Raw genomic sequence first — 22,823 nt, 5'->3', positions numbered from 1 at the left:
AACCTTGTAAAGTGTTACCATTATTACAATTTGTCTCCGTATTTGTCATAAGTATTACATGACTTTTTGCTCATTAATCAGATGTCATTAAGTAATCACAGACTGTGTGAGTCTTCTGATCATTTATCATAATTAGTTTCAAAATAAGGATTGGCTACCAGGGCAAAGGGGATCCAAAGATTAAACAATATTGACCTTTAACACCTAATAAGAAGGAACGTTTTCAATATTGAAAGAATAATTGATGTGAAATTTGTGTAAAAGTAGCCATTACAAAGAAACATAAATGACTGAAAAATAATGTTTGTTTATTTCTCAACAATGAAATGTGTAATTCTAAAACACTAATATATTAAACTTATTACATCTCATAAACACTTGAAATTGTCTTTTTATTAATTGTGCAGATAACTATGGAAGACTGTTTCTGCCACGAAAAAAAGGTAATTGCTACTTTTCATCTTATAATTCAGACAATTCTGAGAAAAAAAGTCACAGCTGCAAGATACAAATGGAATTGCAAGATGTTTACTATTAATTTAGAACAATTTAGATTTTTTTTCTCACAATTTTAAGTTCATATCTCAATTTTGACATTTAGGAATTGCAATTGTGACTTTTTAATCTCACATTTCTGAGAACTGAGGATTTCTTAGAATTGTTACTTTATATTTCACATAATGTTTGTTTATTTCTTAACATTGAAATGTGTAATTGTAAAAGACTAAAATATTAAACATTTTCCATCTCATAAACACTTGAAATTGTGTTTTTATTGATTGTGCAGATAACTATGGAAGACCTTTTCTGCCACAAAAAAAGGTAATTGCGACTTTTCAATTTACAGTTCAGATTTTGTTTCTTACAATTCTGAGAAAAAAAGTCACAATTGCGAGATATAAACAGAATTGCAAGATGTTAACTAACAATTCTGAGAAAAAAGTCAGAATTGTGAGATGTAAACTTGAGATGTTAACTTTTTATATCTCTCTCTAAACTTTTTTATCTCTTCTGACTTTTTTTTAACAATTTTTTTGTATCCACTATGGAATAAAAAAGTAGTTGCGACTTTTAATCTCACAATACTGACTTTTTTTCTCAGAATTGTTACTTTATATTTTACATATAATGTTTATTTGTCAACAGTGAAATGTGTGATGTGTAAATGTGTGTGTAAAAGACTAAAATATTAAACTTTTTCCATCTCATAAACACTTGAAATTGTCTGTTTTTATTGATTGTGCAGATAACTATGGAAGACCTTTTCTGCCACAAAAAAAAGGTAATTGCGACTTTTCAGACAATTCAGCTACAGTTCACACTTTGTTATTCACAGTTCTGAGAAAAAGTCACAACTGCGAGATATAAACAGAACTGACAATTCTGAGAAAAAAGTCAGAATTGTGAAACTTTTTACTCTGATTTCTGAGCAAACTTTAATCTTACAATTCTGACTTTTTTCTCTCAAATTTACATTGCGTTTTGACTTCTAAGAATTGTAATTGTGACTTTTTAATTTTAATTTCTTTATTCTGATTTTTCTCCCAGTATTGATACTTTATGTTTCACAAAAAAACATTAAAATGTGTAATTGTAAAAGACTTTAATTGTAATTGTAAAACTCTTACAATTCTGACTTTTTTTCTCACAAGTTTAAGTGTATATTTCATCATTTTGACTTCTAAGAACTCTAATTACAACTTTTTATCTCACAATTCTCACTTTTTTTCTTAGAATTCTTACTTTATATTTAACAATCTCTGAAAAGAAGTAAGAATTGTGAAACATAATTGCGAGATCATAATATTCCGGAAATATTTCTTAGTTTTATAAGGAAATGGCTTCCAAAGATAACCTTCTGTCTCTTGACCACTGTTCTGTTTAGTCCGAGGTCATTCAGGATGTTTCCGGACGTGTTGTTTGACAGTTTCAACAATGGTTGAAACCTCTGCCATAGCACCTTTACCTGTGAAGACACAAAGACTGGTATGTAAGACGGGCCGAAACACAAGAAACATTAATTCCTGAAGTCCTCCTTTGATCAAGAAGCATGTCAGATTACATCTGTTTGATCTTCAGTTAATGAACAAAGCATTAGTGATTTCACACATCAATGAGAATTTTTTTATCAGTTCCATTTTTCCTTATCAATGCAAATGCCTCATAAAAACCATACACCTTCTTAGAAGATACCTTCATCTCCACAGACTAGTTTTTTGGCAATGCATGGTATCTCAATGTAGCCGAAGCTTTTAAGTGTGGCCACTTGCTGTGCAGTGATAGGGTGCTGCCACATGGCTGTGTTCATAGCAGGACAGAAGAGCAGAGGACGTTTGGTGTCCCAGGCCCGCACCACACATGTCTGTCAGCAACAAAATGAGTAAACACACTTAGATAATAATGTATCCAAACAAACTGATACAAAATGTCACACATTGTAATAAATACATGACGTACCAGGAGGTTGTCACATATTCCACTGGCAATTTTACCAAGTGTGTTGGCATCCAGTGGAGCAATCACTAAAAGATCTGCCCAACGTCTCAGTTCGATATGAAGCACTGGGTCAGAGCGCTTTGTCCACATCTAGGATAGAAATATAAAGAAAGCCCTTCATATCTACTATATGAAAAATGCTCTTATCAGGCCAGTCTGCCTACTGATGTACCGTCACAGAAGAAAACAATATTATGTTGTTCTTTGAATAGTGAAAATGAATCTCTTCCTCTTCAAAGGCTGTACTCACCTCCCACTCATCCTTATCTGTGTACACACGGACAGGGACTTCATTGATATCGTAGAAATGAGTGGCATGGCCTGTGGTGACCACACGGACATCAACCTAGAGAACAGAACAATAAAAAATTACTAAAACATATCTTTAAAAATAGCTTTTAACCTGGACGCAAATCTGACCCTGATTTGAAATAATTAAAAAATTCACAATAACAAGTGAACAGCACAAAAAACTTAAAATAACAATAAATATATATTACCAGTCAAAAGTTTTTGAACAGTAAGATTTTTCATGTTTTTAAAGAAGTCTCTTCTGCTCACCAAGCCTGCATTTAATTGATTCAAAATACAGCAAAAGCAGTAATAATGTGAAATATTTTTACTATTTAAAATAACTGCTTTCTATTTGAATCTATTTTAAAATAGAATTTATTCCTGTGATCAAAGCTAGATTTCCAGCATCATTACTCCAGTCTTCAGTGTCACATGATCCTTCAGAATTCATTGTAATATGCTGATTTGTTGTTCAAGGAAAATGTATTATTATTATTATTATTGAGTACATTTGTTTCAGGATTCTTTGAAAAATAGATATGAAATAAAAAGCTTTTGTAACATTATAAACTATACCATTCAAAAGCTTGTAGTCAGTATAATTTTTTGGGGCAAAGAAATTATAGAAATTAATGCTTTTATTTAGCAAGGACGCTTTACATTGATCAAAAGTGATGATGATAAAGACATTTATGAATGTTACAAAAGATTTCTATTTCAGATAAATGCTGTTTCTTTCTATTCATCAAAGAAACCTTAAAAAAATCTACTCAGCCGTTTTCTACATAATAATAAATGTTTTTTAAACAGCAAATCAGTATATTAGAATGATTTCAGAAGGATCATGTGACTGGAGCAATGATGCTAAAAATTCAGCTTTGAAATCCCAAGAATAAATTAGATTTTAAAATATATTTAAATAGAAATCAGTTCATTTTAAATAGTTAACATTTTTCAAAATTTTACTGTTTTTGCTGTATTTTGGATCAAATAAATGATGGCTTGGTGAGCAGAAAAGACGTCTTTACAAAATATTAAAAATCTTCTGACTGGTAGTGTATGTAAATAAATTAATGAATTTTATATTGTTATTTATATGTTTTTAAATCACATGAATAAATGAAATTAAAAATTCTCTATTTTATTAATTCTGAAAGGCGAAATGCAACAGCAACTTAAATCAAAATAAATTATTTAAAATGATCTAAAAATAACCTCTATGTTAACCTAATTGTGATGAAAGACACATATTCTCCCCTCTTTAAAAATACTTTGTATTATATAAATTATAAAGAAATATAGTCATATTAGAATAACTTTTAATAAACAGCACCCCAGTCTAATAATATCTTTAAAAAGCAGCCTGCCATGTATACAGAGGTCCTAAAAATGATGAGAAGTGATAAGGCCAAGAAATGATTTGATATATTTAATAAGTGTGATTTTGTTTAATCCCCTACATTGTTTATAGTTGCATGAATGTTTATTTTATTTATTTTATATTATTTAGAATAATCTTGTATGGCGGCTTGTTTCTGTTATAGTATGATTAATATGATTGTCTCAGTCTGTGAGGACTTACAGTTGTGTTTATGTTAGCCTTTATTGTTCTGTAAAAATGTTGTTGAAATGCAAAAAAAGGCTTTCAATGTTGTAACAAATAGCACTCTCTAGTGGATAAACAAGTGAAATGACAAGGGCAAAGAAGAACGTGATGAACTCAATGGCAGTAGTGGCTCTGTGAAATTATGCATAAACTCTTTATACTGTTTGAATATTTATATACACACTTACCCCAGGAATCTCAAGTAGTTGTGTTACCAACAAAGGCGCCTTGAGTGCAGCTACACTGCCAGTCAAACCGACCAGAACATGAAGTCTTGTACTATTTGTTTGCAAGTCCAGTTGTGTATGACCAGATTCACAATGCTTCTGCATTATATATAACAATAATAATTTAATCTTCCTGTTAATTATACAAGACTTTTATATTTGGTTAATTTCATCTGTCTAAAACATTTCTCTTGTAAGGTATAATAATTGTATAATTCATATTTGAAATGTAGTTCGGGCTGAGAAATTCTATTGGACTTTTAAACTGCACATTTACTTAGCAGTAAATCTAGGATCCGTTCAAGTCAGTCGCTGCTCATTCTTCATGTTTCGTTGTACTTCCGTAAACATTGGAACTACTACAAACATCGTCACAGCGCCGTTGCTGGCTGGAAGTATTACCGAGTAAAATTACACATGATGAAGCCGGCCAACGGATAATCTTCCTACATATAAGATGATGTACGCCTTTATTTATGAAAATGAATTATAATTTTAACTCAGTTTAAAAAAATAAATTCTCAGTGATGAATTATACTACGTTACCCATAATCCTGAGGGCAACTCAAGTATTGGTTGGATCGTAATTCATACTTAAATAATAATAAAAAACATAAATTGATAGTTTTATATCGCACATTGTATTTATGTATTAATTTCGCATATTTAATACATTATCGTCGTTCTTTAATTCGATTATGTCATTCGCAGTGCTTTATGGGTAGCGTAGTTCATTGGCTCATAAAAACCGAGCACAGTCTTGTACCTTTGTCCTTTTCTCCGATTTCCGTTTCTTTAAATCAACTTTGGAATGTAGTGATTTGTCTCATTACAGAATGGTTTAATTCAAGGCTTCAAACCTTTAGCTTTTTACATTTTATAGAAAATGAATGGGATACTTCCGCAATTTGAGAAAGTGGGCGGTGAGTGTCGCGTTCACGACACGTGCACGCACGCGCATTCGAAGAATATTCTGGACAAATGACAGAATCCTTGGAAACGTCTTCTTCCGGCTGCTTGTTGCAAGATTTACATCGCCTGTCATTCATTGCTAAATCTGAGTAAGACGTATTATTTAATGTGAATTGTATTTGCAATGCAGGCTCTCACACCTCACGTATACTGGGCGCAGCGGCATGGAGAGATATACTTGCGAGTGGAGATCAGTGATGCACAGGTAAGAAAAACTTGCTTTGGGCCAGTTATTTCATAATAGTTATTTTTTGTTTTGTTTTCTGTTGCATTTAATTTATATGTAAATCCAGATTGTAGGTTACAGAAATATAAAACTGAATGGTGTTAGGTTGAAATTCTGTTAAATAACAACAGCCTCTTAAGGTGTGTTGACAGGGCTTTCATCAAGCCTAAGACACACAAAGAATAAAAATGAAGATTACTGAAAGGGAGATCAGGACTTGATCCTACTGGACCTACTAACCATCTGGCCCAGTTACAATGACAGGGCATGTTTTATTTACTATCCAGTTTCTGGCTCAGGAGGAGCATCTGCCCCCTTCCCCCCTTCCCCTAAGAATTGCTTTCTTAGGGTAGGATAAAGCGTGTTTGACCAGTCCTCTAATTAGGATAGTAAGAGAGAATATCCTGAAAGCTGAGAGCTCTGGAACAAAGCTGGTGTTGCTGTGACATCTCTTTATGCAAATAAATGTCACAACAGTTTAGTAAGCCGTTACACTGTATTTCTTAGTATTTCTCCAATATGTCGGAATGGCAAAATAAAAATATAACTTTTGCCGTACACAGGTCAAAACATTTGACTATCAAACCTGTCAAAACAAGCCCCATAAACCAGTGGTCCTCAACCATTTTTTTTTTTTTTTTACTCCAGGACGCCCCATTATCTTAAACAATATTCATAGGCACAATGAATTTTCCAGCTGTTTGGTATCAGTAATCTTACGGAATAAGATTTTTTTTATATATATTGTTGAAGTCAAAAGTTTACATACACCTTGCACTTGCAGAATCTGCAAAATGTAAATTATTTTACCAAAATAAGAGGGATCATACAAAATGCATGATATTTTTTATTTAGTGCTGACCTGAATAAGATGTCACTTAAAATACATTTACATATAGAAAATAATAGTTGAATTTATAAAAATGACCCCATTCAAAAGTTTACATACACTTGATTCTTAATACTGTGTTGTTACCAGAATGATCCTTTTTTTTTTTTTTTTTTGTTCATGAGTGCCCTGTTTGTCCTGAAAAGTTAAACTCTCCTTCAGGTCGGACGAATTTTTGTTTTAACATTTTTGTGTATTTGAACCCTTTCCAACAATGACTGTATGATTTTGAGATCCATCTTTTCACACTGATGATGACTGAGGGACTCATTTGCAACTATTACAGAAGGTTCAAACACTCACTGAGGCTTCAGAAGGAAAAAAAAAACTGCATTAAGAGCTGGGGGTGAAAACTTTTGAACAGAATAAAGATGTGTACATTTTTCTTATTTTGTCTAAATATCAAATTTTTCATTTAGTTCTGCCCTTCAGGAGCTACAGAAGATTCATACATGTTCACCAGAAGACAAAATAAGTTACATTTACCCTAATCTGCAAACACTCAAACTTTCGACTTCAACTGTACATTTACAGGCCTTTTATAATTTGTAGAAAAAAACACAGTAGAGGGGTGAAATAAAATAATTATCATGATTTTTAGTGGCTTTAGCTCATCGAATTCTTGTTTTGTCTTTAATTCATCTTAGTGCCTTGGTTGAGAACCACTGTTATAAACTCCTCAGTACACAATATGACTTTAGTAAAACCTCATTAAAAAACCCCAGCACGGTTTCCACAGAGCAAAAATAAACCTGGATCACTAGGCCTGGATATGTCATTATATTATCAGTCTGGTCATTTGTACACTGTATGTGTGTTCAAATCTATTCATTTCAGATATTGTAACCACTTTAAAATGACTTTAAAAAGCATTGAATATCAATGGTTTAAGAATATCAAAAAGCCTGAGTCAGTGAATGTGTTGTTTTATTATGCAATCCATTCATTACTGATGCCTAATTTTTTTCTAACTACATTTGATGCATGGTGCATTTGAAGGCATTGTACTGAAAAACAGGCAGTGGGAGGAGGAGCTTAAAACTTTACTTCATACTTCTTTGCACCCGTTTTGTCTCTATCGCACAGAATCTCAGTATTGGTGTAGAAGAGAACATCCTTCGCTTCAAAGGTACATCTCACAACTAAACATCAACGGGATGCTTTTTCTCTTTAGTTGTTTGACTTGATTCTGCTCTTTTTAAGGTCAAGGGCATGGAGCAAAAGGAGAAAATGAGTACGAATTCATTCTGGAATTCCTAAAACCGGTTAAACCTGAGGTAACAGTCTTTTTTTTTTACTCTGTTCTGAGAAATTGCAAAAAAAAAATTTTTATTGTAAAGTGTTTTGTTGCACAATGAAGTGCCTTGTCATTTGTCATTGTTGGAGAAACATGAAAATGTTTGTGTCCACAGGTAAAACACAAATCCACCCAGCGGCAAGTGAATATTACGGTAAGGAAGCAGGAGCACGCCTGGTGGGATCGGCTCACGAAGCAAGAGAAGAAGCCTCTGTTTTTAGCACCTGATTTTGACCGTTGGCTGGATGAGTCAGATGCAGAAATGGAGCTCAGAGAGAAGGTGAAGAGGTTTACTAATAACCCAAAACATGAATGATTTGTTGTACTTGAGGAGCTTCACAGTAGTGCACTGTCTGATGTGTTAAACTGTTTACTGTACACAGGAAGAGAAAATAAACAAAGTCAGCATTGAGTCAAGGGTTCGTAAGGACCGTGAGTATACATACAATTTTTTCAATTATGAAGTAAACCCATTGGGTCAACTTACCAAATAATAACTATGTATTCATTACTCTTTTTTTATGTTTCTGTGTTTGCAGCTTTTCTTGGCTTGAAAAAAGGATTTCTCTTTATGTACAACTTGGTCCAGTTCCTCGGTTATTCCTGGATATTTGTCAACATGACTGTACGTCTGTTCATTCTTAGGCAAGGTTAGTCTAGTTTTACAGCTGTATTTTGCGAGCAGCTTAAAGATACAGTTCTGCTTTTCAGCTCTTGTCATTCTGAGGAAATTCATCTCATTTGAATTTGTTGAGAAGGCCTGCAGGTCTGTTATGCAAAGTTTTGTATATTTATAAATGTGCATGTGATATGCAGTTTCACAGAATTCAGTTTGAGCCTCATAAATCCTACTTAAAAAAACTCATTGGGACTTTTAGAAGCAGGTTAGCACCGCTTTTTACCCAGGAGTTAAGAAACCTCTTCTCAGAAACATGGTTAGCACAACTTTTCCTGTGTTAACCCTGCCAAACTTGAACAGTGTGAACCAATGCAGTGTTTGAATGTTATGACTAGATGCCAGTCACTTCAAATTCTCAAGCTTTGGGCAATTATAGAAAACAAAGTTAAAATTGTATAAACAGTCATTTCGGCATTTGAGGGAAACCGTGCCCAAAGGATGCGCTATTCTAGAGCCTTTATGTAAACAAGCTGTGTGCTGCGTTCGTTCAATCAATGACACTGACACCACAAATATGCAAATATGCAAGCAGTGTGAAACATGAAGCAATGAAGCCAGAATTTCATTTACCAAGAGTTTAGAAAGACCCAGTGTTAACTATTTCAAGTGTGAAAAGCCGCTTTCAATGGTTGGTGTAAAGTGTGAAAACAGTTTTAGAGTTGTCTCTAGCAGGTTTACACTAGTGTTTTCATTTTAAAGCAGCATTTTAAAAGTTGGAGTTTGGAGTTGGAGAATGAGCCTATTTCCAAAAAAAGGAGTGTTCCTTTAAGTTTTAATCTGTTCACACTGAAATGCAACTATGCAGTTTTTTAAACTAAAATGGGGTCTGCAGTGTTTTCGAAAGTCTTCATTTTCGAGGGTCGAAAATGCAAGAGTAGTGTAAACGACAGGCGTAACAGTAAGAAAAGTTATGTGTTTTAAAACGAAAACGCACTAGTGTAAACGTAGCCTCAGTTCTAAGTTCAGTATGGTCCTTACTGTTTTTCTTTTCAACAGATTCTTTCTACGACACATTTCATACCATTGCCGATGTGATGTACTTCTGTCAGATGCTGGCAATAATGGAGGTTATTAATCCTGCTGTTGGGTTGGTTAAGACGGGGGTCATGCCTGCTTTCATTCAGGTATGTCTGGTGTGCCCCATTCTGTAGTTAAATGCACTTCATTGTATACTAATAAATTTAATGACAGTAGCTGCGTTTCCATTACTCTTTAAATTACGCAAATTAAAACTGCGGATTGAAAATGCGCCTAGGGGAAATGCGTCAATTTCGCAAAAACTCTTTTATATCGCAAAAAAGTTTCTACGCTCACATGAGATGGTTTTTCAGGAAATTGGAAAAAGAAATATTTTACAAAATTGCAGTGGAAACAGCTTTTTTTTGTATTTATAGGTCACCTTGCGTATGTAAGTCACATGATCATTCTTTAATGTACTATAACCTATGGTATTTCATTGTACATATGGGGTACTTTTTTATACCTGTGTGCACCAAACCTACAGTGTTTGCTGCTGAAAAGCTATTTTTTTTGTTTCATCTGACCCAGTCCAGTTTGAAGTTCCAGTAGTGTCTAGCAAATTAATTAGAAATTTTTGAATGAAAGATCAAATTAAACAATGCAGACCTATAATGAATAATTTTAAGCACAACTGTATGTAAACCTACCAACATCGATCCCCATAACTTATTACAAGAGGAAAAATTATGTTTAGTTGCATAACATCGGTTAATGGAAACACCCTCATTTCACAACATTATCGAGATTTATAGAATTTGGCAAAAGTTTTGCGCAAATCTGTAATGGAAACACACCTAGTGAGATATTAAAGATATACTGTCAAAGATCAATTTCTTTTAAAGGTGATGGGGAGGAACTTCATCCTTTTTGTCATATTTGGAACATTAGAGGATATGCAGAACAAACCCGTGGTCTTCTTTGTCTTCTATCTGTGGAGTATGATTGAGATATTCAGGTAATTATTGGAGTTATTTATAATAGTATGTTACATGTTTGATCATATTGTATATTTATTAAGAGCAAAGTTTTTGCTAATGGAAGGAAATGTAGGAGTTGCTGTCATGGGGTAGTATGCATTTTTTTTTTTTATCTACAGGATTTCCTCTTCTGTGAACTAATAATTCAACTTCCTATATGCAGTCCTTAGTTTGTTAAAGTAAATGCATTTTCTCTTTCCTAAATATACTAAAAATTAGAACCTACATTGATATTACAGTGACAGAATACCAACTACAAAAGAAGTTTGCCTATTATATATCTTTTTGAGCAGGGTATGTGTATGAATATGTAGGTTAATGATTAGTTTTTATGTTCTTTGCTATTTCATCAGTGATGTGGTTTCTGTACAGCCACAGTTTATCCACACTTCTTCCGCTATTATTCTCTTCCTGTGGGTTCATACAGCTTATCATTAGGGGACACACATCCGTGTGCAAATACTGAAATGACAGAGTCATTACCTCAAATGTGACACTGAAGACTAGAGTAATGACTGCTGAAAATTCAGCTTTGCAGCACAGGAATAAATGAAACAAATCTAATCCTACATTTGTTAAAATGAACCCTAGGTATCCTTTCTACATGTTGGCCTGCATTGATACAGAATGGAAGTTGTTGACTTGGTTGAGATACACCATATGGATACCACTGTACCCTCTTGGAGTGATAGCTGAAGGTTTGTGCTTTTTTAAGTCATTATCTGTAGACTATCCCCTACCACAAGGAAAACCTATGAAAAGGTGAGACATTAAAGGGTTAGTTCATCCAAAAATGAAAAATCTGTCATTAATTACTCACCCTCATGTCGTTTCAAACCCGTAAGATCTATGTTTATGCAGGGTCCGAAAGCTCTCGGATTTCATCAAAAATGTTTTAATTTGTGTTCTGAAGATGAGTAAAGGTCTTACAGGTTTAAAACGACATGAGTAATTAGTGACAGAATTTCAGTTTTGAATGAACTATCCCTTTCATGTATAATACATGTATAACTGACATCTTTTCTTATGCTCTTACATTATGATCAGCTGTGGCAGTGATCCAGTCCATCCCCATCTTTGATGAAACCAAACTCCTCAGTTTTCCTCTTCCTAAAGCCATTGGCAGCGCCCTCAGCTTTTCCTACATCCTGCAGCTCTACCTGGTGATCATGTTCCTAGGTAAGGTCTACAAAATACATGCAAACAAGTAAAACCAGGGTTCCCACAATGTTTGACCAATGTGTTCATAGAGAATTTAAAAGGTACATCAGATGCCCATTGTCCACGAAGTGCTATGATTCTTTAGGGTCTTCATTAAATTTCTGTAACATCCTTTGGTTAAAATTCCTCAATGGTCACGTAAAACAACACTCTTGTTACGTCGTCAAAAAACAGCTCTTTTCACAGCGACCCATTTTGGTGCATGTCTCTTTAAATGATAATGAGCTACTGCTCACCGTTTTTTTTTGTGTATTGTTGTGCATTACCAACAACAAAACAGCTGCATTGCTTACGAGACATTGATGCTACAGCTCCTCAAGCATGGAGAAATGGTGGACAGCGTAACACCAATATATATATATACAGTGGTGTAAAGTATTTGAGTAAATGGACTTCGTTACTGTACTTAAGTATTTTTTTGGCTACTTTTTACTTGTACTGAGTATCAAAAATATAAGCAACTTTTACTCTCTACTCGACTACATTTTTTATGTAATATATGTACTCTTTACTCCACTACATTTGAACGTACACTTACCGTTACTCATTACATTGTGATTGTGCGCGACAAGTCGGCATCTTTTTCTGCTATGGGTAATTTCATGAGCGGAAGAGGCGATATGGCCATCTGCAGGGTGCTGAAGGTACTGGATGCTATTTACCTATGTGCTAAATGAGACTACTCCACATGAACGTGAACGGAATCTCTGTGCGGAATTCAAAATCCCCATGTGAGTAATGTTATAATGTACAGTAATGATGCTATGCGTTTTCTTTTAAAGTTTCTTTCAGAGACTTTATGCCCTTTTCCATCAGCAAAAGTGAATATTTGTATGCCATCAAGGCATCGTGAATTGTCAGATGAAATAATGGATTTTACTTTTTTTTTTTTTTTGTCCATTGTTGACTGAAAATACCTTCTTGAAGAACATTTTTTTACTTGTGCCTTTTTTGAACATTTGAGTTTGACTGAGACTGACTTGTTCTGCCATTTTGAAACATTAAGGTGTTCAATTTCATTTCTATATGTGACCCTGGACCACAAAACCAGTCATGAGGTTAAATTTTACAAAACTGAGATGTATATATAATATGAAAGCTCAGTAAATAAGCTTTCTATTTATGTATGGTTTGTTAGGATAGGACAATATTTGGCCGAGATACATCTATTTGAAAATCTGGAATCGAAAAAAAATCCAAATCCTGAGAAAATCACCTTTAAAGTTCTCCAAATTAGGTTCTTAACAATGCATATTACTAATCAAAAATTACATTTTGATACATTTACAGTAGGAATTTTACAAAAAATCTTCATGGAACATGATCTTTACTTAATTTCCTAATGATTTTTGGCATAAAAGAAAAATCAATAATTTTGACCCATACAATGTATTTTTGACTATTGCTACAAATATACCCCAGCGACTTAAGACTGGTTTTGTGCTCCAGGGTCACATATTAGGATATAAATAAATTCTCACAAATAAACGGTTTCTTGTTACACACATTTCTTTGTGTTCTTAGAGCCTACATTCAGTACGAGTAAAATACTTAAGTTCTTTTAAAATCGGATACTTTAAGACTTTTACTCAAGTCTTATTGGAATTGGTGACTTGTAACTTGTAACGAAGTAATTTTTACAGTAAGGTATCTGTACTTTTACTCAAGTATGGTTTTCGGGTACTCTTTACACCTCTGTATATATATATATGTATGTGTTAATATGGGACAGACCGTCAACGGTCGTGAGCGGGGCCTGAGCTTTGTGACATCATACGGTTTTAAAAAAATCAAAACGGCTTGATAATTGAAACTTTAGGTTTTTGTGGGGTTTAAAAAAAAAAAGGAGTGGATCGATTTTTATCATTTAGGATGGTTGTCCACACACTGCTAAGATACATTTACATGCAAACACCATGTAAAAGTGAATTTTGTATCCAGTGTCCCCAATTAAACATTTAAGAACTGTAATATAAGTATATTTTTAAATTTCAGGCCTCTTCATCAACTTCCGCCACCTCTTCAAGCAAAGGAGTAGACGGTTTCGCACAAAAAAGAGGAAAGCCAACTGAGGGGAAGGCAAAGTCACATGCTTCATTCTCCATGTGTATCTGTTTTCTTCGATTTAATTTGCCATCTCCATTTTCTGTTTTACATTTGCCCTCTTTCAGAGAGAAGTCATTACTGAAAGAAAACTCTCTCTCTTCTTTAAAACACCAATTTAAGTGCATTTACTCTCTACATACTCAAGGGCCATAGCTGAGTTGTAGAGGATATAGATTATAAATGTGAAACACTAGAAAGAAGTATATCTTCCTCAAATAATTCTAACCCAGGACCATGAAGGTATTTATACATTGTATCATTCCATCTCTATGCAGTATGTTTGCGTTTGATGTTGTAGATTAGCTGTGTGACAGGTTTACAGAAGCAACATTTTATCTTCCTGTCATTCCCTGAGATGTGTTGCAGTAGTCATTTCTGTTGACGCAGAGCACTGATAACAACAAGACAGACCATGAACCTCAGGGAAAACATCATATCGAGTCACATAAGAAGAGTCAATTCAGTGTCAATGGATGTGGGATCTGAATATGAATGTGTTAACACAACTATTAAATGTTTAATTAAATTTCAATGAAACAGGCAGTTTAATTTTTATTGTTCATTGTTAGAAAAAGTTATTTACACAAGCAGTTGTTGGTCTGGAAACAGATTCCAAAGTCTCTAAATGCATTTTCTTGAAAACTGATGAATGTTTTTCTTTCCTCAAGTGTTCAATGTCATAATTTATGCCACAAAGGTTTCCTTTCGTTTTATCTCTATCACCAAACCTTTTGTGGCACTACTGGAACATTGAAAACGGCACATCTGTGTGATTCTGCTGAAGTGACTCATTTCCCTTGGACAAATATTTCACACTGAGCAGTTTTTAAATAAAGGTACATTCCTCTATAAATGATCTAATATTTGTCCATTGAGCATTGTACCTCCGTCCACTATATTCTCTCGGCTCCTCCTCCCCCTGAGAAATCAGTGAGCATGGGGGTAATGTTGTGTTCGTAGGCTGCATACTTGGAGTCTCCACTACTAGCCAGTTTAAGCTGCTTGGCAGCATGTGAGAGCTGGAAGGCGGCATCGGGATGAGCAGAGTCAGGAAGCAGAGTACACTCCCTCTCCAAAAGTTCAGCCATACTCTTTAGAAGCTCCCAGAAACCAAAGGCAAGAGCGGCCTTCCGCAGGCGGTTCAGTTCCTACAATTGAACAAAAAATTATTTTAACTAATCAAAAGCATCAGCAATTAAAATATCCTATCTACATACTAAACATTATTTTTTAAATATATAGTACACAGTTGAGATCAAAAGTTTAAAAACTCATTACATACTATTACAATAAGAGGGTTCATACAAAATGCATGATATTTTTTATTTAGTTCTGACCTGAATACGATATTTCTCATAAAAGACGTTTATATAGTCCACAAGTGAAAATAATAGTTAAAATTTATAAAAAATAACCCTGTTCAAAAGTTTACATTTCTTAATACTGTGTTGTTACCTGAATGATCCACAGCTGTTTTTTTATTTTGTTTAGTAATAATTGTTCATGAGTCCCTTGTTTGTCCTGAACAGTTTAACTGCCCACTGTTCTTCAGAAAAAAGCTTTTTTAACAACTATGCTTTTGAGATCCATGTTTTCACATTGAGGACAACTGAGGGACTCAAAGTTCAAAAGCTCACTGATTCTTCAGAAGGAAACATAATGTGTTAAGAACCAGGGGGTGAAAACTTTTTGATTTTGAAGATCAGGGAAAATTTTACTTGTTTTGTCTTCTGGTGAGCATGTAAGTATCCTCTGTAGATATTTAGGCAAAAAAAGAATAATGTACACATCTTTTATCTATTCAAAAGTTTCCACCCCTGGCTTTTGATGCATCGTGTTTCCTTCTAGAGCATCAGTGAGTGTTGAACCTTTTGTAACCATTGAGTATTGGTCCCTCAGTTGTCCTCAGTGTGAAAATATGGATCTCAAAATTATACAGTCATTGTTGGAATAGGTTCAAATACACAAAAATGCAGAAAAAACTAAGAATTTATAGGACCTAAATGATTTTTCTGAAGAACAGCAAGCAGTTTAACTGTTCAGGACAAACAAGGGACTCAACTATCACTAAACACAGCTGTGGATCATTTAGGTAACAACACAGTATTAAGAATCAAGTGTATTTTTTTTATTAACTATTTTCTTCTCCGACTATATGTAAACATATTTTATGTCAAATATCATATTCAGGTCAGTACTAAAAAAAATAACATGCATTTTGTATGATCCCTGTTATTTCGGTAAAAAAATAATTAACATTTTGCAAATTCTGCAAGGTGTATGTAAACTTTTGACCTCAACTGTATATATAGAGAGAGAAATTGAAAAAAATATTATGCATAAATACCCACCTTATAGAAGGTTTGTGTTTTTTCTGGCAGTTTCCTTGCATTACGGAGAATTTTCTGTACATCGGTCTGAAAGTATGATTGTACAAAGTGCTTTGTTAAAATAACTTTTAATCAGTGTCCTGTCAGATATATTAAATGTAGTGTAGTATTCAGATCTATACCTGAAGTCCACTGGCTTTAATCCAGACGGTAACATTCTGAGCATAGCTTCTTTTGTTTTTCGGCTGTATTGGAAAAGGACTTTTACTGTCATCTTCGCCATAGGGATTTTCAGCTGCATCTGTAAGTCATACAAACAAAGAAACATAGTGAATTCATATTTATACCTTTGCCTAGTAAGCAAAACTTTATGCAAACAATGAGCAAATGTTTTTTTTTGTATTATGTATGTGTCACCAGTCTCAGAAGGAACCAAAGCATGAGAGAGGAAAATAAATATTTAATTATGCAAATATGTGGTACTACCGTTATCCCTGACCCTTGTGTATTTACCTACAGGTTTCCAAACTGAACTCAGTGAACCATCAGTTACTTTTGTTGCAGTGTATTAATTATTAACTACTTGTGCACACTGCATAATGCAATACAATGTAGTTTATTCTTACTTTATTTTATTTTAGTAGGCATTTTAAGTGTGGCTGTTACATAAAAACACTGAGTGAAAACTTGCTACCTGAGGCAGGGCCAAGCTGTGATATTCTGCCCAACCAGGGCAAAGGCTCTGAGCCGGGGTCAAAGAGTGACATCATTAGATTGGACTTCTTCTTACTGTCTGCCTGGGAATAAAGCATCCCGAACCATTCTGGCCTGACAGAGGAAACATGAACAGGGAAAACTTTTACTTCAGTGTAACTAGATAATTCATCTCAAATATCCTTCTGATCTGACTGTGCGATCCACTAAAACAGGGGGTCCAAACTCATTCCTGGAGGCCCACTGTCCTGCAGAGTTCTCCAACTTGCCTTAACACACTAGCTTGGAAGTTTCTAGTATGTTTCTAGTTTCTAGTAAGACCTTGAATAGCTGGTTCAGGTGTGCTTAATTGGGGTTGGAGATAAACTCTACAGGACAATGGACCTCCAGGAGCAGGACTGGACATACCTGCACTTAAATCAAAAATTGACCAAAATTGTAAATATTCATGAAAAAGACAGATGCATATTTTTATATTAATCCTTACCCTAGTTGTACAAGCGCTACCATGCCCTCCACCTTAAGACTGCCATGTAGAAGAACGCAGAAGTTTGGGCTCTTTCCTGCCATCTGATTTGTGGAGGTCTCTTCCTCTGTCTCATCAGTGGCCCCCGTACCAATCTCATCCCCCTCTGTCAAGCAAAAGAACATGCATGTGAGCCCCAGCCAATCTGGCAACTAAACCTTTTTTAAACTTTCTCAGAACTACTGCTAGCCAAATCAAAAACATTAGAAATAAGAGAGTTTAATAAAGTGAAACTACAGGAATGGTTAAGAATGTGTAATATATACACACACACTTATGATTAATATATTTTCTAAAACGTTTTACTGGGTAGAAACTGCTGAGAAATAATAACAATAATTAAAATAATTATGAACAACTAGAAAAGTCATTTAAATTAATTGGTTAAAGTTCAATTATAATTATTTTATTATATTGCCACTTCATTTTTTTGTAAATAAACAAGTTTGAAAATGTGCAGCTTTGTCATTACTACAGAAGTACCAGAAAACAAATCAAAATGAAAATAAGGAAAATAAGGACCAAGGAAAAAAATATGAAGCAAAATACTGACCTTTGTTCACAGCAATGGGCAGGACCAAGTGCCTGGATAAAACCGGAGGGCTGGAGATATCTCCGATCTCAATAAAACCCACAATCTCTAAATCTATATATACAACACAACAAGGTAACATAACTATCAAGCGCACCTTGCTTTCAATTTCCTTTGTATGTAGAATCTAGCATGATTAGCAACAAATAATAACATATTTTGTTACATTTATTGTCTGATAAAATGCCCTAAATCAATACTTACTATATAGATTTATATTTATTATATTTATAATTGAAACTTGCCTAATTTAAACATTGTTAATAATGAGAAAATGTCATTTAAAAACATATGAATATGCCAAATAGTTTAATGTTTACATTAGAACAACAAGAGTGATTAGTTGCTCACCCTCATGTCATCCAAGATGTTCATGTCTTTCTTTCTTCAGTCAAAAAGAAATTACGATTTTTGAGGAAAACATCCTAGGATTTGTCTTCATATAGTGGACTTCAATAGGGGTCAGTGGGCTCAAAGTCCAAACTGCAGTTTCAATGCAGCTTCAAATGGCTCTACACGATCCCAGCCAAGGAATAAAGGTCTTATCTAGTAAAACAATAATTCATTTTCTCTAAAAAAAAAAATAAAAAAAAAGGTGGAAAGGGCTGAAAAGTCCATCTTGTTTTCTCCTCCAACTGCAGAATTGTCCGACGCAGAGCTAGTGCAAGACGAGCACTTGTGGTTAAAAAGTATAAGTATTTTTATATACTATATCTTGTTTTTGAGAGAGAGAATGACCAATCTTTTCACTAGATAAGACACACATTCCTCGGCTGGGATCGTGTAGAGCCCTTTGAAGCTGCACTGGAACTGCAATTTGGACCGTCAACCTGCTGATCCCCATTGAAGTCCACTATATGGAAAAAAAATCCCGGAATGTTTACCTCAAAAAGCTTAATTTCTTTTCGACTGAAGAAAGAAAGACAGGAACGTCTTGGATGACATAGGAGTAAATTATCAGGAAATTTTTGTTCTGGAGTGAACTAATCCTTTAAGGACATGATGATTTGACTAGATCTCTTCTCATACCTGTTTGCACTGATCTGGGCAAGGGATCCACTTCCTCGTCTATCGTCACTGGTTCTGGCCTGGGAAAGACCTGCACATCAGAGGTCAGGTTCCCACAGCGCAGAACCGCATGGAAGGGAGAGTATGCCTGGTCAATCAGCTTACTGCCAACACAAAGGTAATGTTAACCACAGAATGTTGCATAAACAACAATGTGCACTTAATTAAATCAAATACAAGAATATACAGCATTTAGTAGTATAAAGTAACATCACTCACCCAAACATAGACTGGACACTTTTAAGACAAAGGGGTCCCTCCATAGTGTATATCTGACCCTCTCCACCATTCAAATTAATCAGCTGCTCTAAGTTATCCATGCTATCCGTAGCTTGGAGCTTCAGGGGACATCAAAACAACATAGAGTTAAAATTTTTTAATGAAAAAACCCAAATGTTTTCAAACCCATAAGACCTTCGTTTATCTACAGAACACAAAATACTACCTTTCTGAGCCTTGAAAGTGTCAGAAAATCTCTCAGATTTCAGCAAAAATATTTTAATTTGTGTTCTGAAGATGAACAAAGGTCTTATGGGTTTGGAATGACAGAGTGAGTAATTAATTGCAGAATTTTCATTTTGGGGAAAACTATCTCTTTAAAGGAGAACTCCGGTGTGATATTGACCTAAAGTGTATTGAATCATGATACCGAGTGTGAACGTACCTTGCATATTTCATCTCGGTTTGTGTCCAGCTGTCCGAAATCTGGGGTCAGTTAGCCGATGCTCACAACAGCTTGTCAATGAGAGTCAATGGGGCATCGAAGCAGTCATGTAAATAAATCACTGTTTTACGCCATTTACGAGGCACAAAGTAGCGCCACACTTCATCGGTAGACTTCCAAGGGCCCCGACATTTAAAACGAGACATTGAGAACTCAGAAAAAGCACCGGTAGTTTATTTACGAGAAGATTTATACAGACAGTAACTGCAAGAAGTGTGGAGCTACTTTGTGCCTCGTAAATGGCGTAAAACAGTGATTTATTTACATGACTGCCTCGATGCCCCATTGACTCTCATTGACAAGCTGTTGTGAGCATCGGCTAACTGACCCCAGATTTCGGACAGCAGTGGACAAGACGAGATGAGATATGCAAGGTACGTTCACACTCGGTATCATGATTCAATACACTTTAGGTCAATATCACACCGGAGTTCTCCTTTAAGTACCAGGGTTATTATAGTGAACAAAACATAAAACAACAAACAAAGGTCAAACTCAACTATGATATGATGATAAAAATGAAATAGTATCTCAGTCATAATTAAGATATAACACTGGTAAAACAGACTAAAGTACCTCTTCTGCATTTGCAATGCACAGGACATAGAGTTTGGAAGGGAATGGGAAAGGCAGTGGGAATTTCTTGTCCTCCACACGTTGTTTCACTGTTTGCAGGGAATGACGCAAAGATCCACGACCAATGCCCAGTGCACCGTCAGTAACCAGTACCACCTACAGGCCACCATAAGAAGAACATAAACACTGATAAACAATGCAGTCAATGGAGTCAAATCAACATATTTAGCATTATATACAAAAATAAATATGTGAGAAAACACAACGGGACAATTATCTCAACACCACACCTGGCATTTTTACCTGGCATGGGCAAGCGGTTCCCCATTCCTGCTGTACTACATTACTAACACCTTGCAATGCAGCCTCTAGGCAGGTTTTATCATAGTCTTCAAGGTTATTCAAGGCTTCCTGCAAAACATTGAATGAGAGATAACAACAACACCCCAGACAACTTATACTGCATTCAAACAAAATGACAACTGGTCTGATTTTTTACCTGCAAAGTATTGTAGTCTCTGGTGAAGTGCACCATGAGCTCCCAGAGGGAGGAGAAGGCGACAAGCGAAGTGAACTCTAGTCTGTAGTTTGTGGCCATGTGTTCAAACAGCATGGTCAGTCCATGAACAGCCAGGTTCTTTCTTTGAAACTCTTCACTGCCCTCCACTGACACGGGTCGTGTCATGGAGAGCGATGAGTCCAGAAGAACCACAGTGGGCATGGTTGCAAGCTCTTCTCTTTACACTATGAAGAAAAATTATGAATGAAATCCTGACATATCTGTGGAAAAGCAGAAGCAAATGACAGTGTGAACACAGAGGCTTCTGCAGTGGACAATACACACATTTTTGGTTAAGCGAAAACACACATACAACAATTTCCCTGGTTTTGATATAGTTGCAATATGCAGAGAAAAATAAATAAATATATAAACTACCAGTCAAAAGTTTTTGAACAGTAAGTTTTTTTTATGTTTTTAAAAAAAAGTCTCTTCTGATGACGAAGCCTGCATTTATTTGATCCAAAGTACAGAAATATGTTTACTGTTTAAAATAATCGCTTTCTATTTGGATATATTTTAAAATGTAATTTATTCCTGTGATCAAAGCTAAATTTTCAGCATCATTACTCCAGTCTTCAGTATCACATGATCCTTCAGAAACCATTCGATTTGCAGTTCAAGAAACATTTGAATTATTATTATCATCAATATTTAAAATGGTTGAGTATATTTTTTCAGGATTCTCTGATGAATAGAAAGATCAGCATTTATCTGAAATAAAAAGCTAACATTATACACTATACCATTTAAAAGCCTGGAGTCAGTATATTTTTGCAAAGAACTTATAAAAATTAACAATTTTATTTAAAAGGATGCTTTAGATTGGTCAAAAGTGATGATAAAGACATTTGTAATGTTAGAAGTTATTTCTATTTCAGATAAATGCTGTTCTTCTAAGCTTTCAATGAATCAAAGAAACCTGAAAAAATTCTACTTAGCCGTTTTCAACATAATAAAAATAATAAATGCTTTTAAAGCAACAAATCAGAATATTAGAAGGATTTCTGAAGGATCGTTTGACTGGAGTAACGATGCTTAAAATTAATCTTTGAAATCACAGGAATAAATTACACTTTAAAATATATTCAAATTGAAAACAGTTCTTTAAAATAGTAAAAAATATTTTACAATTTTACTGTTTGTGTACTGTACTTTGAATTAAATAAATGCAGGCTTGGTGAGCAGAAGAGACTTCTTTGATAAACATTAAAAATCTTACTGTTCAAAAACTTTTGACTGGTAGTGTACATACATAAATACATAAACACAGCTTAACCAGTCTAAGATGGTTTGCTCGTTTTTGCTGGTTTAAAGGTACTGGACAGGTCTCACCAGCTTACAGAATCCAAAACCCCACTAAAACCAGCCGACAGAGCTACCTGACCAGGCTGAGAGACCAGCTAAGACCAACAAATATTAGCCTGGTTAAAACCGGAGTTTTTCATGGTGCAAAACAACCAAAGTAAATATGAATGTTGCTATGTCCGTGTCCTGCCAAACATTCGCACTGTAATTTTAACTGAAAAAAATGATCATAAATGTTTTAAATACAGTAGATACTTGATATTTCCGAATACAACTCATGGATATGCATACCAACTTTTTAACAAAAACAAAATTTTACCCATCGCTGAAATCCCTTCTTCTTAACCAAGTGTGCTCCGTGATAAGCGGACCGTCTGGAAACAAAAGAAACCTGCCAAGTAACGTTAGTTCCTAGT

At 34.7% G+C, this 22,823-nt stretch overlaps 3 protein-coding genes across 3 annotated transcripts; 1 reads left to right on the top strand and 2 right to left on the bottom strand.

Moving 5' to 3' along the window:
* Nucleotides 1-287: 287 nt before the first annotated feature.
* Nucleotides 288-4,949, bottom strand: ppcdc (phosphopantothenoylcysteine decarboxylase). The gene is made up of 5 exons (XM_073850767.1): nucleotides 4,585-4,949; nucleotides 2,747-2,842; nucleotides 2,458-2,586; nucleotides 2,194-2,362; nucleotides 288-1,966 (listed from the first exon to the last, which is right to left on the bottom strand). Exons 1-5 carry the CDS (start codon nucleotides 4,726-4,728, stop codon nucleotides 1,893-1,895), a joined length of 612 nt encoding a protein of 203 aa, XP_073706868.1. The 5' UTR covers nucleotides 4,729-4,949; the 3' UTR covers nucleotides 288-1,892.
* A 656-nt stretch (nucleotides 4,950-5,605) lies between these two features.
* Nucleotides 5,606-14,550, top strand: hacd3 (3-hydroxyacyl-CoA dehydratase 3). Its single transcript, XM_073850617.1, has 11 exons — nucleotides 5,606-5,800; nucleotides 7,797-7,839; nucleotides 7,914-7,987; nucleotides 8,123-8,287; nucleotides 8,391-8,439; nucleotides 8,547-8,657; nucleotides 9,683-9,810; nucleotides 10,549-10,661; nucleotides 11,275-11,381; nucleotides 11,731-11,862; nucleotides 13,900-14,550. The coding sequence occupies exons 1-11, from the start codon at nucleotides 5,720-5,722 to the stop codon at nucleotides 13,974-13,976; spliced, it is 1,080 nt and encodes a 359-aa protein (XP_073706718.1). The 5' UTR covers nucleotides 5,606-5,719; the 3' UTR covers nucleotides 13,977-14,550.
* On the bottom strand, nucleotides 14,550-22,789 carry ints14 (integrator complex subunit 14). The gene is made up of 12 exons (XM_073850616.1): nucleotides 22,727-22,789; nucleotides 21,040-21,320; nucleotides 20,844-20,951; nucleotides 20,541-20,696; nucleotides 19,460-19,578; nucleotides 19,202-19,344; nucleotides 18,134-18,226; nucleotides 17,542-17,686; nucleotides 17,035-17,168; nucleotides 16,523-16,641; nucleotides 16,362-16,427; nucleotides 14,550-15,158 (listed from the first exon to the last, which is right to left on the bottom strand). The coding sequence occupies exons 2-12, from the start codon at nucleotides 21,259-21,261 to the stop codon at nucleotides 14,904-14,906; spliced, it is 1,560 nt and encodes a 519-aa protein (XP_073706717.1). The 5' UTR covers nucleotides 21,262-21,320; nucleotides 22,727-22,789; the 3' UTR covers nucleotides 14,550-14,903.
* Between the last annotated feature and the right edge of the window lie 34 nt (nucleotides 22,790-22,823).

This window comes from Garra rufa, chromosome 11 (genome assembly GCF_049309525.1).
Source record: "Garra rufa chromosome 11, GarRuf1.0, whole genome shotgun sequence".
Lineage (NCBI taxonomy): Eukaryota > Metazoa > Chordata > Actinopteri > Cypriniformes > Cyprinidae > Garra > Garra rufa.
This window is presented reverse-complemented; position numbering and strand designations above follow the sequence as displayed.